Below are 16,854 nucleotides of genomic sequence, written 5' to 3' on the forward strand. Positions count from 1 at the left end.
CAAGAAAAAAGAATTATGTAGAGAGAGATATGCCTCTTGGTATTTTGCACATATTGAACCAGATCCTCATCGTAGTTTGATTAATGCAAATCCAGAAGAGCTTAATCACAGCTGAAACAGATCTTACCGATAAGCACGTCCTGACCTTTGGGAAGTCTTGGTTCTGCTCCGAGCCACTCTAGTTACTTGGTTTTACATTCCTTCCAAACCGGAGTTTACATCATTAATTTCAGTTTATTATTGTAACTTTTAACAAAGCACAGAGCATCTGAATGGACAGACGGACCTTCTGAAAAAAACTTCAAGCTTGATGCAATTGCTTAAGACCCAGGAAATCAGGTTTTTAAGTCATAATCAGAAGCAAAAAGAATAGCAGTTTTTGAAGAAACAGGGAGGGGAAGGTCAGCAGCATCCCATTAGGATGTGGCAGAGACAATGGGATCGTTTCCTTGGGGAACTGACGTTACTGAGCACCTTCCACGGGCAGTGCTGTGTGCTCCGTGCTGCGTGCTGGGCAGCCAGTGGCAGGAGCTGCCACGTGCAGCCTGGGCGGGAAGTGCCGGGCGGATCTGGGGCACAGCCGCCCCGCTCGCAACGCTTCCGACCCCATTTCTTCGTTTCTCCTCTCAACACACAGCCCGTCTCCCCTCCCCAGACCTTCGCCTGAAATGGATTTGGACTGGAGGCCAAAATCGTGATAGCTGATGGCAGTTAAGTCATCGTGTCGCACTTGTTAAAAATAGGGTTGGAGGATAACTGTTCTCAAAACCCACAGCTGTCATTTTGACACAACACTTTTTGTGATGTGAAACTGCTTGACGAACCAGGCAACACTTCATGTTTTAATATGTGCAGAATCAAGAGATACTTTAATTTCTTCTATAAAATGATGAGAATATTAAAGTATTTCTAAAAAGTTATTTATTCTCTTTTAAAAGTGCTTTCAAAGAGGGTGTTAACAACTGATTTATTTCATTCCTCCTACATTCGTCTGTTTGTCTTCATCATTACACTTCAAGGAAAAGCTGTTCCACTGTTTTAACTTGTGGGCTGTTATTTTTTTAGCCTGACTGGCGTTGTCACATCCAGTTTCTCTGTGAATCGCTCCATAAGGCTTTGCACCTTTCATCAGTTTTGCTTCTGCTACTGTTGTCCCTAAAGTCTGTCTCGGAACAATGACTGCCCTCATCTCATTGAAACTGCTGCACCATATGTCAATGATACGGTTCCAAAACAATTGTTAAGCTGTGCATTCCAGAAAAATACTCTCACGTGTTTATTCACAGCAGCAGCTGCTTTAAGCGTTATGTTGTGTTGGGCACCAAGAAACACTCAACCTTACACAGAACTGACAGTCACGTGTACGTATTTCTTACTTACTTGATACGAAATTTGCTGTCACTTCTACCACCCCTCAGCAGGAGAGCTGAGCAGGTTCAAACACGCGTTTCCACGTGTGCCCTTCCTCCTGCTCCACGGGATGGCCCCGAGAGCAGCAGCTTCAGCGCAGGGCTCGGGAGCGCCGCTCTGCCGGAGGGGGAAGCGATGGAGCCGATGGCAAGGCCACAGCACCGCTCCTCTGGGAGAGCACCTGCTCGGCAACACGCCACCCGAACCCCGTTAGACCAACGTCTGATCTGAGTAAGCTTCACAAGTATGCTGGTATGGCTGTGCAGAGTATCCTGCCTAGAAATGCAGGTTTTACTGTGTTATTTCATTTGGTTCAGTTCCGCTTTTGCAATAAGACAATGTTGTCTATATGGACTTTTATCACAAGTATGCCAATGATTTTACTGCCTCTAAGCACTGACAAAAGGCTGTTTTCTAAGTGGGATGGAAGATATTGTCAGAACTGATAAACTGGCTTCAGTTCCTTGCTCTAACACCAAGCTCTGCTATATTTGAGCCGAATGGCTTGGCCTTAGTTTTCAAACTGTGGAAGAAGCCAGAAGTTTCTGCACTGACTCCGCAGTACTGCTCTAGGGCTTTATTCATTCACACCTTGTGTTTTCATTCCTTACAGTACGTACCATTTCCACAACCAGCCCCGTTAATTCTGGTGGATATTCTCAGCTGGATTTCTATTGCTCTTCGTGCAGGACATAGACTTTTTTTATTAAGAAACAGCAGTTGCTTCCCTCACTTCAATGCCTTTTCTAATTAAAAGTACATTAGCTGCTTGAGAGCACCAGAAATAGAACTACCTTCTCCTCAAGTTATATTTCCTATCTGCCCTTATTAAAGGGGGAAAAAACCTACCGGACACCTTAGTTAGTTGAAGCCCTGGCAACAGAAACAGAAGTTTTCCTTTCTGCACTACCGTTACAAACAAATACACGTTCCCCTTTCTTTCTGCTTTAGCCTGAGGCTCCCGGTATGTAAAACCTGCTGCCTAAAATGACACTTACACGTTTAATAAGAATTCAAATCTGTCTGAGGAGAATTGGCTCCTTTATTAACTACATAAGTCTGAAACTCAGTTAGACACTGTTCGGAGTTCTGTAAATATGTCCATATTTCACCGTGGACGTGTTCAGAGGCTAGCAGCACTATAAACAGGGTGACTCCCAAATGAACGTGGCATCTTTTGCTCAGAGTGGTAATATCCATCCAGCCACTGGGTACTTTACTCTTTCCTGCCATGTTCTAGTGGGGATTTTTGGCTGTTTTTTTAAGGGAAAAGAAGTTTGCAAAGAACAATCAGCATATGAACAGCAAAGTTATTGCTCCTGTTTTTATACGACATCCAAAATTGCAATTACTATACAGACACCGTGGGTACAACACAGTGTTTTGGTTATGAATAGAGCTACATTTCTGTGCTACCTAAAAACCAACCAAACAGACTGAAAGGAAAGAAATTCCTTCCCTGCCTACACTGCAGGGAAAGGGAGGGGAGGGGAAGGGGAAGAGAAAGAGGAAGGGGAAGGGGAAGGGGAAGGGGAAGGGGAAGGGGAAGGAGAGGGGGAAGGGGAAGGAGAGGGGGAAGGGGAAGGGGAAGGGGAGGGGGAAAGGGAAGGGGAAGGGGAAGGGGAAGGGGAAGGGAAAGGGAAAGGGGAAGGGGAGGGGGAAGGGGAAGGGGAAGAGGAGGGGTGTTGGTCGCACTGTCAGATCCCGGGACTGTTTGTGCCACCTGGCCCGTGAGTTCTGTGCCTGCAGAACTCCACATAGGCAGATGGCAGATGCCCCAGGAAGGTGATGCATTTTCTGTTCGGCTCTGGCAGTCGACAGACCGAAGGGTCTGATGTTCCTCTGGCCACTCAGGAGCCAAGAACCGAGTCTGTGTCTGAAAGAGAGACCTCCCCGAGTTTCTCGGCTCCGCTGTCAGGAGCTTTGGGAGCTTTGGGAAAATCCACAACTCCAATGCAGTTGGGATTTGAATTTTTTCCCTTTGGTGGGAAAAAAAGACCAAAAATGAATATCTGAACCTTTCCTTTTAAATCTACAAGGCAGAGGTCAGGTCGCCAAGCTCTCTGTTGTGAATGGGATTTGTGTGTTTGTACCAAGCCACTCGAATCTGGCTCATGCACCGGAACACCTCATAGAAACACTATAACCAACGGCCAATAATCAAGAAGGGCAAGAATACAGCCCGTACAATTTTTAAATATCTAATTGCTCTTTTTACTATAATCTTTACTTACATAATCAAACCCTTGTTTCTCAAATAATCCAATATAATATCATGCATTTTTCTTAAGGACTAATTTAGAACTGCACACACTGAAGTGATTTATATTTTAATTCCCGTGCACTCATCTAAATTGAATTTAATCTGACATCTTATTACCAAGTTCTATTACATTCTCCTGAAACTCTTGGTAATCTTTTCTAATATTGCCCAATTGAAATGAACTGATGGCAGTCGCGTGTATGGACAGCCTGCCTCCCCCGTCACTCCAGGCCGCCAGCGCAGTCACGTACCGGTGGTGTACAAAGCCCCGGGCAACCCCAGGGCCTGACCCCCTGCAGCCCTCCCCAGGCAGACCCTGCTCGTTCCCTTCCTGCCTCTTCATGTGTTTTGCACGACTGGCAAAACGTTCCCTCTGCTTTAGTTGCTCCAATTTTCCTTAATAACTTTGTCTAAATTACAGCTCTCAGTTCTGTTGTTCTGTGTTTCATTAAATCCTTCAAGAATTTGTGGGAGTTGAAAAGATGTCATTTAACTTTATAGAAGCTATGCGGAGTTGTCCTTTGAATTACTTCACATAATATCACTCATAAATACAGATACAAGAGATTTTTGTTATCTTTTATGATCATCTCAGCTGCTTTCCTGGGGCTCTAACAGCAATTCCTCATGCTCTCCTCAGATGAACTGTTGTCTTTCCAAAGGGCGACTGCAAACCTGAGTCCCCGTCAATCTCCGGCACAGACACCACTGGTAATGGGAAGTTATGGTCTTGCTGTAACTGTTACTCTGAAAAGTCCTGCAAGATTCCCCCCAAAACTTCCACTGCAAATTTATCACAATATAGATTTGAAGCCTGATTTCTTCACTTTTCCCTCCTTTCTCTTTTCTCAGTTTCACTCCCAGCAGAGTAAGTGCTGTTCTCCTTTAATGCCTGTTTCCATAGTAAAAGAAGACAAAAAGGCAAAAGGTAAAGGAGAAAGCAAATCAAAAGCTGTTCCCAGCTGAACAGAAATGTATCCAGCAGAAAATTTTGATGTAGGTAACATAAAACATTTCACCTTATTTATTTCAGATTTTTATCCTCTTTTAAAGAATATGGAGAAATCCAAACATAAAAAGATTTTCTTACACTGTAATAAATGTCATCTAAACATTTCAGGACTAAAAAATTAAACCATCTCTCATGTAAAGCTTTGTTTTCAATTAATTAGCCTTTCTAAAAAAAAGGGGGCAATCAGAATAAGAACGAACTGTTCCGGCCGTCAGCAGCTCACACACGATGGGCAGTTATTGGATGGTTTTCTTGGCCAGGGTACCGGGAACTTCACGTGCGCCCACCAGCCGCTGAGTGTTAGGCGCAGCTCTTCTGGAACTGCATGTGCACGCTAATTCCTTCAGCGAAAGACTGAATTGTTACCTGCCCCATCACTGGCTGTATTTGGTTATTATTCTCATTTTCTTGGCAATAACTGTATTTATGCTGAACTAACTTGCCTTCCCCAGGAGCAACTTCTGGCACGAGTCAGTCCGCAGGTGAAGGTCCCGTCTCACGTCAGAAACTGTGTGACAGCGCAGTGCGGTAACTGCAGCCCAAAGCCTATACAGCAATCACACCATTGCACCGACCCCTAGGATTACTTTTGATTCATATACAGGTTAGTCCTTTTTCACCTTCTCGCCTTCTTTGAGAATATAACAACACAGTAACCTTGACGAAATTGGAATCAACTGTTAATTAATATTCCACTAACTGGAGATGAAAGCCAAAGCATTCTGACTAAGAGGACACCGCACAAGGCATTCTGACTAAGAGGATACTGCACTTATTACGTTAAGCTATATATAACTGCATCAAACGGAATATTTAAGCATTTTAACTTGAGCATTTTATGCGTTAGTAATTCACTTAATTATTTTCTCTAGAGAACAAGTGGTATAATATCATGCTGATGCACGGGGAGTTATACAAAGGAATCTTCAAGCATGAGGATAGGATCAGTTACCCAAGAGCCCCAGTTAAACCAATAAAAGCAGGAGGAAGCAGCGGGAAGGACACTGCTCCCAGCTTATTTCACATCGCCGTGTGTACAGCAGGTACACGAATGATGCTGAAGACCTAGTTGCCTTAACTTAAAAATGTATCTCAAATTTCCACCCTTTCATAAAAATCAAGAGCTGCCTATGTATGTTACATTCTCGTTTCAAATGTGTCTGCTGGCCCCCCTGCTTCACAATAATCATGTTCTAATGAGTTTGAGCTGTTCAGGTCACATCATACACAGTCACTATGATCCCAGAAAACAGGTGAGAATGAGTCAGTAGAGAGTGAGGGTGTAAACAAGAAACTTCACTAACAATTCCCTGCAGAGCAATAAATGAACGTGTCACTATTCTCCAACACACAACCTCACTAACTCAACTAAACAGCCTTCTCTCTCAAATATTTCCTGCACTATGAACTATTTTTATAGCTCTGAACTTGATATGGGAAATATTACATCTGTAATCAACAACTGCAGAGAGGAATTGAGATGGGAAAGAGCCATAAAATGAGCAAGAAAGGCAAGGAGAAAGGGACATTACGTCAGAGACCTGAAAATGGCAAACAGGAATTCTGTCAGCTTGTGTGCACGTGGTTTATTTTATAGAATATTTTTACTTTATTATCTTGGAAAACAGTACTTACAGGTGCACCAGGAGAAATCAAAAATCAAAGAAACAGAATAAGAGGCTGACTGAAAACTGGCGAAGAAAAAGGAGCTGGGACATGGACGGGTCCCCGTTCCCAGCTGCACGTGGTGCTCCGGGCCGGGTGGCAGCCAGGGGCTCCATCCCCGCACCCCAGCGTCCTCGGGCCCGCGCGCAAACCCGGACCCACGGTGGGTCAGAGCAGCATTAACGTCGAACAGAACCCCGCTACAGCGCTGCCCCCACCCACACGCCGCCACCCGCCGGGCCGGCTGCAGCAGCAGCAAACGCCCAGCTCTTGCTGTGCTCAGGAATTTTAGCAGGTCGCTGCAGATCACTGCAGGAAAGTTGACATTAAGCTGCTACGGTAGGTGCCCACTATCCAGGGATTCCTCCGCCATAAGTGGAATTCCTATCCAACCACTTTGTCTGCCTTCTCAACTACTTCGTGCTGCTGCTGAAGAGAAGATGTGATCTTCGCCCACATTGTCTAGAAACTGAGAGCTAACAAAATATGACACACTTTTACCTTAACCCATTAACATTACCCAAGCAGCACCAACTGTCGGCTCTACTTTGCAAGCTGAGTATTTCTGAACATTTTGGGGAAAATATCCAGCTGCCAGCTGGTGAATCACCATAACAAAATGTTCATTTCTCTATGAAGTTATCCATCAAGCTAAGCAATGCGTGGTTTTAAATTCCCAATTACAAAGACCAGTTGACTTGGTCATTTTGACGTCCCTCCCGACACAATGCCAGGTAGTTGCCATAGTTCTCTTGAAGACTTGGAAAACTCCCCACAATGAAAGAAAATCAAAAGAAATTAACTATGCAATTTTCCCTCCCTGCCGGCAGTTATTCCTGTAATTAGTTTCACTGTTGGTACTAATGAAGGTGTTCAAGATCTCCTTGTCCCTTTGCTACAGTGCTGCTCACCTTTGCCCTTTTTGTTTCCTGTGAGTACAGATTTTGGTCCTTGGCTGTCAAGGATGCATTTATTCTTTTTATAAGTTTTATTCCGTTATGAATTCATAGCCAAGCACAGTAAACCCAGATTTCAGCCCTCCCCTTGCAGCCCTTGTCAAGTTGTCATTGCTGCTCTGTTTCGGCTCTGATGTCACCGTTACGATTCGCAGTGTCCCTTTCTTGCCCGCAGAGCCTCCAGGTGACACAGCCAGACCTCCGCTGGCCGCTCTGCCCGGAGCGCGGCGCGGCGCTCGCGGCAAAGTGCTTCTGCGCCAAAAGGCTTAGGCAATAACGCTTGGGGAACGAGGCTGTAGAAACTCCCCCTGTACGTTCCAACCGCAGTGCTGATAAGTACTATTTGTGCTGACATTTTCATCAGCAGTATTAACTCTACGCACCATCTCATCCCTTAGAAATTTCCGGAAAAATCAACAAAACAGGTTAATACTAGAAGCATTAGCCATAAAATTGAGAATTAAAATGGAGTAGAGGAACAGAACTTCTGGAAAGAAAGAGCAGCCCCTGTGCTCACAGTGTGGATTTTGAAGGATTCGGAGACTGGAGGAGAGAGATGAACCATCTGCTCTGTCAGCTGGGGAGGAAGGGGACTTCGTTTACTGATCTGGAATAAGCGCCCAGTAAAATATTTCATCTTCTTTGGTACCAAAAACGGGGGAAATCTTAATTGTCTTTTTTTTAATGCATTACTGTGTATTGTAATACTTTTGTCTCATCCTCGTGTCTGTAAATGCGATCTACAGAACACCAAAAGCAGAGGCCTTTTCACGCTTAAAAGTATAAAACCAATGTCAGGTCCCTGAGCTTCTGGAACTTTCAGATCCAAACTGACACCTGAATTTTGCAGCTTTGCCCCTTCTCTGTTGTCAAGAGAGGGTTTGAGTGGTTTTTTGGTTTTCTTCTGATTTACTTCTAGTTGCTAAGCAGTATTACAACACTAGCAATGTGGGCAGAGAGATAAAACTTTATATAAGGGTTTAGCTGCAAAGTTTGTCTATTCCTTGATACCAATGAAAAACAGCTTCATGAAGAAGTTCCATCTCTATCCACAGCACAACCAACTGATTGATGGGGAGCAGGCAATCGAAACATGGCACGTACAACAGCTATCTCCTGACATTGTAAGAGTCAAAGGAGGAGGAAATAGCACCAAATTATGTTTCACAAATCCTATCAGTGTAACAGTTCCGTTCCTGAGGAACTGTTTTCTCTCTTAAAAGTTCACATTACTCCAAGCTTAACACAAATCAAGAGAACAAAAATGAAAGCTGAGCTTCACAGAAATATATCAAAAACTCCAGTTGATTCCAGTTCAAGCAAAATTTTGTCCTAAATTTACCAGAGACATAAATCTCATAAACGACCTTGATAAAAAGAAGACCTGCTACATGCCTTTTTCCTTACTTTGGACAAGTGGTATTGTACAGGCTTTCTATATGAAAAATAGCTTCGAAATTCAACATATCATCCGTGTAGAAACCCCTGAAGTTAATAAGAATCTCAGTATTGGATTTAAGTGAACTCTAGGGTGGTGTGGCGTTAATAAGCAGCATAAAAGCAACTCCATTTATCTCCTGCACCCAGACACAAGATTCTCTGGTTCCAGGACAGAGCGAGCTCTAAAAGATCTCCAGGAATCCCTGAAACTGAAACTACAGTCCTTACATGAAAAGGACAAGAGAAACAGCAAAATTCTTCTTCCTCAGAAGCCATACAACGGAGCAGCTGTCGTGTCTATATTGTAGCACAACACAAACAATTCTTACCTAGTAAGTTTTTTGTAACTCTGATAATTCACTGGCTTCATATCATGGAGAATTCTGCCTTGGAACCCCACAGCACGTCAGTGGCCGCTGTGCAGCTGTCAGAAGCCAAGCGCTTTCTTCTCCTGTGCCAGGTGAGGATGACAAAGCAGCTCCTTAGTCCAGCCCGAGATCCCAGCTCCCTGATCATCTGCACAACACGTGTTACTTCTCACGCAGGATCTCTTTTGCTGCTAACTTACCTTTAAAGTGAAAATTGAGCTGCACCCGGAGAAAAACTCATTGCAGGGGCCCACTTTAAAGGCCAAACATGTACAACCACCTTGCATTTAGGTGCCTCCCCTCAGCGTGCTGCTGTAACGCTGCGCAGCTCCATCCGCCCTCAGACTCCCCAGGCCCTGCGCCAAGCCCCAGGGCACGCACCACGCACCTGCGGTATCGTTGCAGGCAAATGCTACTCAGGCAAGCTATGACACAGTCCTCGGATGCGTTCAGACGCTTTGAACTGAAAAATGCAAACCAAAGTAATGGTGAAGGGTTTAGAGCCCCAAGGGTGGAGCGCAGCAGTGACCCAAAGCAAGTGTTGACCAGCACGACTGCTGCCAGTACGCTCCAGAGCAAACCCACCAAGAACCAGGTGGATTTGAGTCATCTGTACTGACTTCAATTACGACAGTTACTCATGAGCTGAAAAGCCACCCGTAATCCCTCCAACTTCCCTAACCATGGGATTTTCCCAGTCTTAATGTGACTCAAGTGAGGAAGTTTGACCCTGGAGATACCACCTTTCAGACAACCAGACCAATCATCCTCTCCATCAAAATCTCCAGGACTGCCCCCAGCAGTCTAATCTAATTAACGTTGTCCCATCTTTGCAGAACAACCCACTGCCTCCAACCATGGCCCTTCCCAGGCGGTTTGAAGCCAGGTACAAGACCCAAGTGGAGACAGTAACCCTCAGCGTCTGCTTTGGGGTCTGCTGCAGAGACACACGCCGTGCACACACTTGTGATAGGCGTGATTATAAATACCCGTCACATGCTGCACGGATTGCTCCCAAATGTGCGCTGCTGAGCACCAGCCACCACTGCCCGTGTATTTTGTGGGAAGCAGCGGCAGCGTGGCCGCCAGGCAGCGGGTGTCTGGAGCGGACGTGGGCAGGCAGAGCAGCGTCCCGCTCTGCTCCAGCAGCTCCCCGGAGCAGCGGAGGGGAAGGCAGGCTCGTAGGAGGCCATCCAAAGAAACTTCAGCACAGCCCAATCCAACAATATCCATGTATGGGTTTGGAATCATCATATTTTTATTACCAAAAAGTAAAAATTGATTACATTCTTGGTATCAGTACAGCTTCTAAAAAATGATCATAACTAAATGGTAAGTTACAGGAAGAACACAATGGTATTTTATTTGAACTGGTTATTATTAATACTATCATCTTTCCTGAACATTTTTCCAGTAATTCCTCATTACATTACAACTGCATAAAAGGGCTGTTGATGAGCTACAAGTTTCTTCTCAGTACGGAAATGCAGTTCTAGGATTTTTGCCATTTTTCAAGTACAATCAAATTATTAGTATTATGTACTTGTTCTGGTTTTTTTTTTTTCTGGCTGTGAAAAGGAAGAGATAAGGACAGCATCAGCATTTATGTTTGAGTTCTTGGAAAACACTCACAGAAATGCTACTGGACACCTGGTGCACGTTTAGTTCCCAGCCCCGCAGCAGTGGCACGTCCCACGTCTTTGTGTTCTACCCCATAACAAACGTTGATAACTCTTGCTCTGGCTGTAGTACGCAATCTGTTGCTGTGACTAAGATCAGCAATGCGCAGAAGCTGTGTTTAGCTGCAGTTCTCTGCACTCAGCCCCAGGCAACCCCGGTTTATCCATCTGGAACAGAGTACACCTGTTGTTAGTTAATCTCAAGTTGACAAATTACAAAAAGGGAGAAAACCAAATAGGTAGTTATTTAAAATACTGTGGTTTTGGCGTGAGGCAAAACCCTGGAACCTACACGGATAGAAGTTTCTAACAATAGTTTCACCAAATGTTGGCTTCCTACTAGTGCTGACTTCCACGAGAAAGTTACAGATCCCAAGGCATATCTAGATTTCAGTAACACGAACATCCTAACAGCACTTACACTCCTGAGAAAATAAACCCAGGGCTGTGTATGAGCAATATAAAAGGCTGTTCCATTTGCTTACCACTAATATCTATCTCGTTACATTACAAAACACTGGGAGAAAGCCTTGAGCACAAAAATGAGTCGTTTCTTTTGTTCCCTCACACATAGCTTGCTTGCCATCTAGTGGACAGAGCCAGTGAATTAAAGCCAGCATGTCTACTTCAGCAAGTGAGCATGACCTAATGTGGACATAATAGTTTTTAATTAAATATTGCAATTAGCAGCAGAAAAATATTAGCATTGCTAACAGTACTGCCTATTAGATTCCCTTCAATGCTAAATTCCGTCTAAATCCTAGGCAATGTAAAAAAACCTTTAAAAAAATGCATTCTTCTGTACCATACATTCTTTCCTGTTTCGAAAAATAAACCACAATGGAGAAATCAGATTATAATTCAACTTATAATATTGCCAAAACAATTTGCAGCATGAGACAACTGAGGCACAAAACACAAACATCTGAAGCGCTCACCTGCAAGACAAAACCATCACGCCGAGTCTCGTCGGAAAAGAGTTCAGAAACAGCATTTTACACCTCTTGATTTCCCCCCCATAAAGTACAGTGAATTAATTACAGGTTTATATTAAGCGTTTGATTAAGTGTCTCCCCTGATCAGAGTGCTCAGTATCTCATTGAATTGGCCTGTGGTTCTGAGTTACAGCTCATTTGCTCTGAAACCAGCTCAGGACAATGAACAGCAGGGAACAAAATGATTTTCCGCTTGCTTGCACCAGTTTAAAAATGGGGTAACTCCACTGAACTAATCAGAGCCGAATCAAACCAAAGGGTTCAGTAAGCCTTCAAAAGTTTTATATACATCTTTTGAACGACACTTTGTGTCAGTTTTGTCAGATTGAAGGGATTAAAATACCTGAAAAATTCCTTCTAAGGGTCAAGAGAGAACAAAAAGTAGATACCAATCAGAAAAACAAGCAGGTAGAGTCACTTTGATTTCCTGTTCAGAAAGTTTCACTCTGACTCTGAATGTTGTTCGATATCACTAAATAACATGCAGTGTACAGATTTTTTTCCTTAATCAAGTTCAGTGTCTGTTAATGACCACGGGGAACGGAACGAGCCATGGCTGTATCATGCATACGCGATTGCTGCTTAGCTACAACTTATGTAACTAGTTACAGTCATATTAAGCTATCTGAAACATATGTTAAAGATCTAATGATGAGCTGACATGAATGGGTCATTACAGCATACTTAAATAGTTTCCAAAGAATATTGAAATATGCTGCTGACATGCAAATAGGATACTTACAGAACACAATCATACATAAAAATAGTACTGATTTGAAAGAAATGCATCTTTTTACTCAAAAAATATTTCTGAGTATGTACTTTTTCAAAATAGATATCAATTATCTCACTTTCTTATTACAATTTCAATTCCATAAGGCTGACAATGCATGGGGAAATTTTTATTGTTGCGACTCATGTTCCAAAGCTTAAACGCTAGAAAGGAGAACTGGCCTTCTGTGTGGAATAAATATAAGCACTCATTTTGATTTAGTCCCTCGACAGCAGTTTTGCTACCAAACGTATGTGATTCTGCCAACTACCAACCTGCCGGGTCGCCTCGAACCTGCGTTACTCTTGAGACACAATTATTGCTTGAGATGCAGTACAAATATGGACACAACGAACATACCACGGGATGGGTTCACCACCGAAGAAAGCATATTCCCTTCTTCATATTTTCTGGCCATCAGTTCAATACATGTTAAAATAATCAGGTTAGTTTTAGTTTCAGAGAGCACATATGAGCAGTGATCACAGCCAGCCTCCCGCCCTGAACTCCCCCCAGAGCAAGGTCAGCAGGGAATCCCTAGGGTCTCCAAGAAACCATTCCAGATTCACAGCCCTGAGTACTCAGACACTGCTGTGCCCAAAACCCAGCGCTAGTGATGAATACAATAAACCCCAACGTTATAAATAAAAACAACATAGCTGATCTTAGCGTGTTTCTTATAAACGTTTACAGTAGTACGTAGGCAACGGAGCATAAAGGTGTATTCATTAGGGTTTCAGTTTTGCAAGTTATTAAGTATTCTGTCCTGAACAGACAAAACACAAGAGGCCTCCTGCACACGTTTAAGTGTAAGAGCATCCTTAAGTAACTTGCAAAACTGAAATCTCATTGAAGCGTTCTTAATTCGTGTTGTTTGCACACATCAGGATTAGTTAAAGCTAAGTCAGTAACGTAACGCTAATCTTAACACAATGCAAGATCAAAAATTCCTAAGAGAACAAGATACTTGTACTACAAGCTCAGGCAGACTTTTTTCTGAGTGAATTTGAAAATCGATTATTTATAGCAAATATCTGGATACTTGTACATTAAGAACTGGATTTGCCTGTCAAGCTTCAAGCTTTCCAGTCACTCAGTAAAACACAAGACTGAACTAGAACAGAGCAATACTACCAATCATTCTAATTTTAAATAGTCTACAGCACTAAAAACTTAAAAAAGCTTATGTGAAAGCTCTAAAAATTGTATATACATGAAGAGTGCAAAAACTAATACCAAAGGTCAAGAAGAATGCAAGAGAATATGAAGTTCAGCAGACCTTTAAAACATGACATCTGCTTACAAAGCAAAAAGACCTTTAGAAATGTAGATTTTGAAATGCTGAGCATCCCCACAATATGTTAAGTATTGTACCATTTTAAAACAATTCTGCCTACATTACTTATCCTTATAGTTTCTTTCTGATATGTGTATTTCATTAATACTTACATTGCCATTTGCTACAACTGAACTTTGCACACCAGTTGGAAACCAACGCACTGAATCCCAGGTGAGCTCCAGAGGTCAGAGGAACCCAGACAAACACTTTGCCCCTAACGGGAGTAACACCCTCCCTGCTATACAGTGGACTCCCAGCTCCTTTAGCAGGACTCGGAAAAGGAAAAATGCTTTTCTCCATCTTCCTTTAGACACTTGCTCCCTCGGATTTGAATGCTGGGCTGTTAAGGAGGAACACCCTTTCCATGCACTGGCACATGCAAGCAGTAGCACCCAGGCACAGCCTGTTCCTGGAGTTGTAAAACCTCTTCAGACAAAGGACTTGGGAGTAAACAGTGGGGTTCTTCATCCCGCCCTCAGGCAAGCAGCCACCTCACATTCGAGAGGACTGTCTGTATGAGCAAACACTGCTTAGTGGTAACATGAATTGTAGACTTGGGCCCAAAATAATTCACCATACCTACAGGATAATGTTATAAACTGGATTATTATGGAAAGGTGATGAATACCATAAATACCAGAAGTCTACAAAGACTTTACCTGGGAGTACGAAGTCTCATGGAACTCCCGCTCTGCCCAGCATTTTAGCCGTATCCAAGATAACGCCCTAAGTGCCCACTTTTTTCCCAGAAGCTGTAGTTCTAGAGGTACAAACACCTCCATGTGCTTGAATGAAAACATTTTTACAGCTCTTGAAACCTGATAACAACCTTGTCCCACACCAGAGTCCAACATCGAGGGTTCTGTTCCAAGTCCAGTTTTTGTTGCATGCCTGCCATGATTTTATGGCTGCAATAAAGTGGGGGAAACGGAGAGAGAGTGCCCAAGAGAAGGATTTCTAATGCTTAAGGATGTTGATTACGCCTGGGGCGCTCAATACCTAGCACTGTGTCTGAGTTTAAAACACCCAAGGTTATGAAATTCCCATAAAGTCCTTCAAGATAGTGCTGGTATTACATTATCAGAAAGATATTCCAACAAGCATACTTTAAATTAACCTCACAATCTTGAGACGATTTATGGTCCACAAAAATTTATAGCTCACCCCAGTCTTCCTTCCCCCCCGCCCTGCCCATGGAGGCTTCGCAGAGGAAAGATCACCGGGGCACTGTTTTATTGGTGTATATTTAAAAGAAATAGAAAACCTAAGCACATAGCATGAGGCTCAGGTGGTGCCCTGGACCAGGATTCAGGAGACCATTTCTGTCCTCGCCTGAGAGGAAACCCGCACACTCTCCCTCGTGTGGAAGGGAGAAAGGGACCTTCACTAGCAGGGCTGGGGCTGTGCTAATTAATTCTGACAGGACTAATTAGTTAATTCTTACAGAGCCCTCAGCTGCTCGGAGGAAGAGTTTACCTCCGACTTCGCCCTGACAGGGCCCCACACGGCCCGGGCTGCGCGGCGGTCCCGGCGCCTCCGCGGAGCCACGGCCACCGGAGCCTCGGAGGAGAGGCCGGTGCTCCCGGGGAGGAGAGGCGGGAGGGAGGAGGTGCCCCGGCCAGAGCGGGCGGTGCCGGCTCAAGTGCAGTGAGTGAGTGAGCGAGCGGGGCGGTCCCGCCCAGCCAGTCCTGCCGCGTCAGGAGCCGCGGCCCCGCAGGCCCCGCTCCCCGGCTGGTTCCACAAGTTTTTGACAGTTTCTCCGCGGCGCAGGGAGCAGGCGAGGCTGCCGCGGCGGGCCGGGCCGGGCCGAGGCGCTCTGCGGAGGACGAGGCCGTTCCCCCGGCCGCCTCCCCGCCGGCACCATGTCCCGGGACCCCGAGGAGGTGAACAGGCTGACGGAGAGCACGTACAAAGTGAGTACGGCCGCGCCGGGGGCTGCCCGCGGCCGCCTCGCCGGGGCAGACGGCGGCCACCTTTGCCCGCCGGCCGGCCCGGAGCTGGCGGCGGGGCGGCTGTTGGCCGCGGGGGGGCTGTGTGGGCCGGGGCGAGAGCTCAGGGCAGCCGCGCAGACCGAACTTTTTTTGTTTATTTCCCCCTTCTCTTTCCCTTCCTCGTGAGGGATCTCGCCCGTCCCAGCGTGTCACAGACGTGTAAATAACGCGAGCGGGCCCGGGTGGAGCAGCGGCGCCAGGCTCCCTCGCCGCAGCCCCCGGGCGGCACCGCCGGCTCCGGGACCGCCGGCTCCGGGACCGCGTTCGCCCTCTCTCACAGGCTCGTTTCTCCAGCGAGCCGTAATTCCCCCGGTGTGTTGTGACGATAAGGTGGTTTGGAGATCTTGGTGCTTGTGGTCCTGTGCTTAAACCGTTTCTTCACACGGGCCAGAGCCTGAAAATGGCTTAACACTGAATTAAGTAGCGTGGCTGCATCCTGAGCTGGAATCGGGTCTGTGTGGTACACCCAGCGCTGCCCTAAAGCACCCACCAGCTTAGGTCAGAAGACTTTTAACCTTTCCAAAATGCCTCATTACTTGTAGAATTAAAAATATTTTGCATATGGGTAGTATCCAATTGTTTTGAACCTTTTTTTTCTCTATAAACTCAGCCCTTCCAAAACCACCAATTTTACTTGGGCAAAATTCCCTTAAGAATGGTACTTTTGGTTGAGTGGTGCTGGGTCTCTAATCTTCCTTCTGTACAGTGTGTTGAACGAGGGAAAGCACTTAAATTTGCAAATGCATTTAATCATGCAAATGAACTTAAAGCTACAATGCATTTGCAGCTCTGAGCCCAAAGGAAGGCTTTCTGGGGGGCTGTTTTATTTTGCAATTTACTAAATCCTACTGGTTTACCGTCGAATGTTTTCATATTTCTGATCATGTTATCGTTTAAAGCTCTGTAAAAGCGTTTTCTGGCGTATTTTGCTGTTAGGTTTTTTGTTCTCTAACACACTTAAGTC

At 44.9% G+C, this 16,854-nt stretch overlaps 1 protein-coding gene and 1 long non-coding RNA gene across 2 annotated transcripts in view; one reads left to right on the top strand and one right to left on the bottom strand.

The window, feature by feature from the left end:
- LOC135575526 (uncharacterized) overlaps nucleotides 1-9,538 on the bottom strand; it is a 24,373-nt gene extending 14,835 nt beyond the window's left edge. The window contains exons 1-2 of the long non-coding RNA XR_010466467.1: nucleotides 9,315-9,538; nucleotides 9,076-9,197 (exon numbers count right to left, since the gene is read on the bottom strand). This is a non-coding gene — a long non-coding RNA (uncharacterized LOC135575526). The remainder of the gene's footprint in view (nucleotides 1-9,075; nucleotides 9,198-9,314) is intronic.
- A 6,017-nt stretch (nucleotides 9,539-15,555) lies between these two features.
- BAIAP2L1 (BAR/IMD domain containing adaptor protein 2 like 1) overlaps nucleotides 15,556-16,854 on the top strand; it is a 31,473-nt gene continuing 30,174 nt past the window's right edge. Inside the window, exon 1 of the mRNA XM_065031617.1 lies at nucleotides 15,556-15,812. Within this exon, the coding sequence (XP_064887689.1) occupies nucleotides 15,762-15,812 (51 nt within the window). The 5' untranslated portion in view covers nucleotides 15,556-15,761. The remainder of the gene's footprint in view (nucleotides 15,813-16,854) is intronic.

The sequence above is a fragment of the Columba livia genome, chromosome 15, assembly GCF_036013475.1.
Source record: "Columba livia isolate bColLiv1 breed racing homer chromosome 15, bColLiv1.pat.W.v2, whole genome shotgun sequence".
NCBI lineage: Eukaryota > Metazoa > Chordata > Aves > Columbiformes > Columbidae > Columba > Columba livia.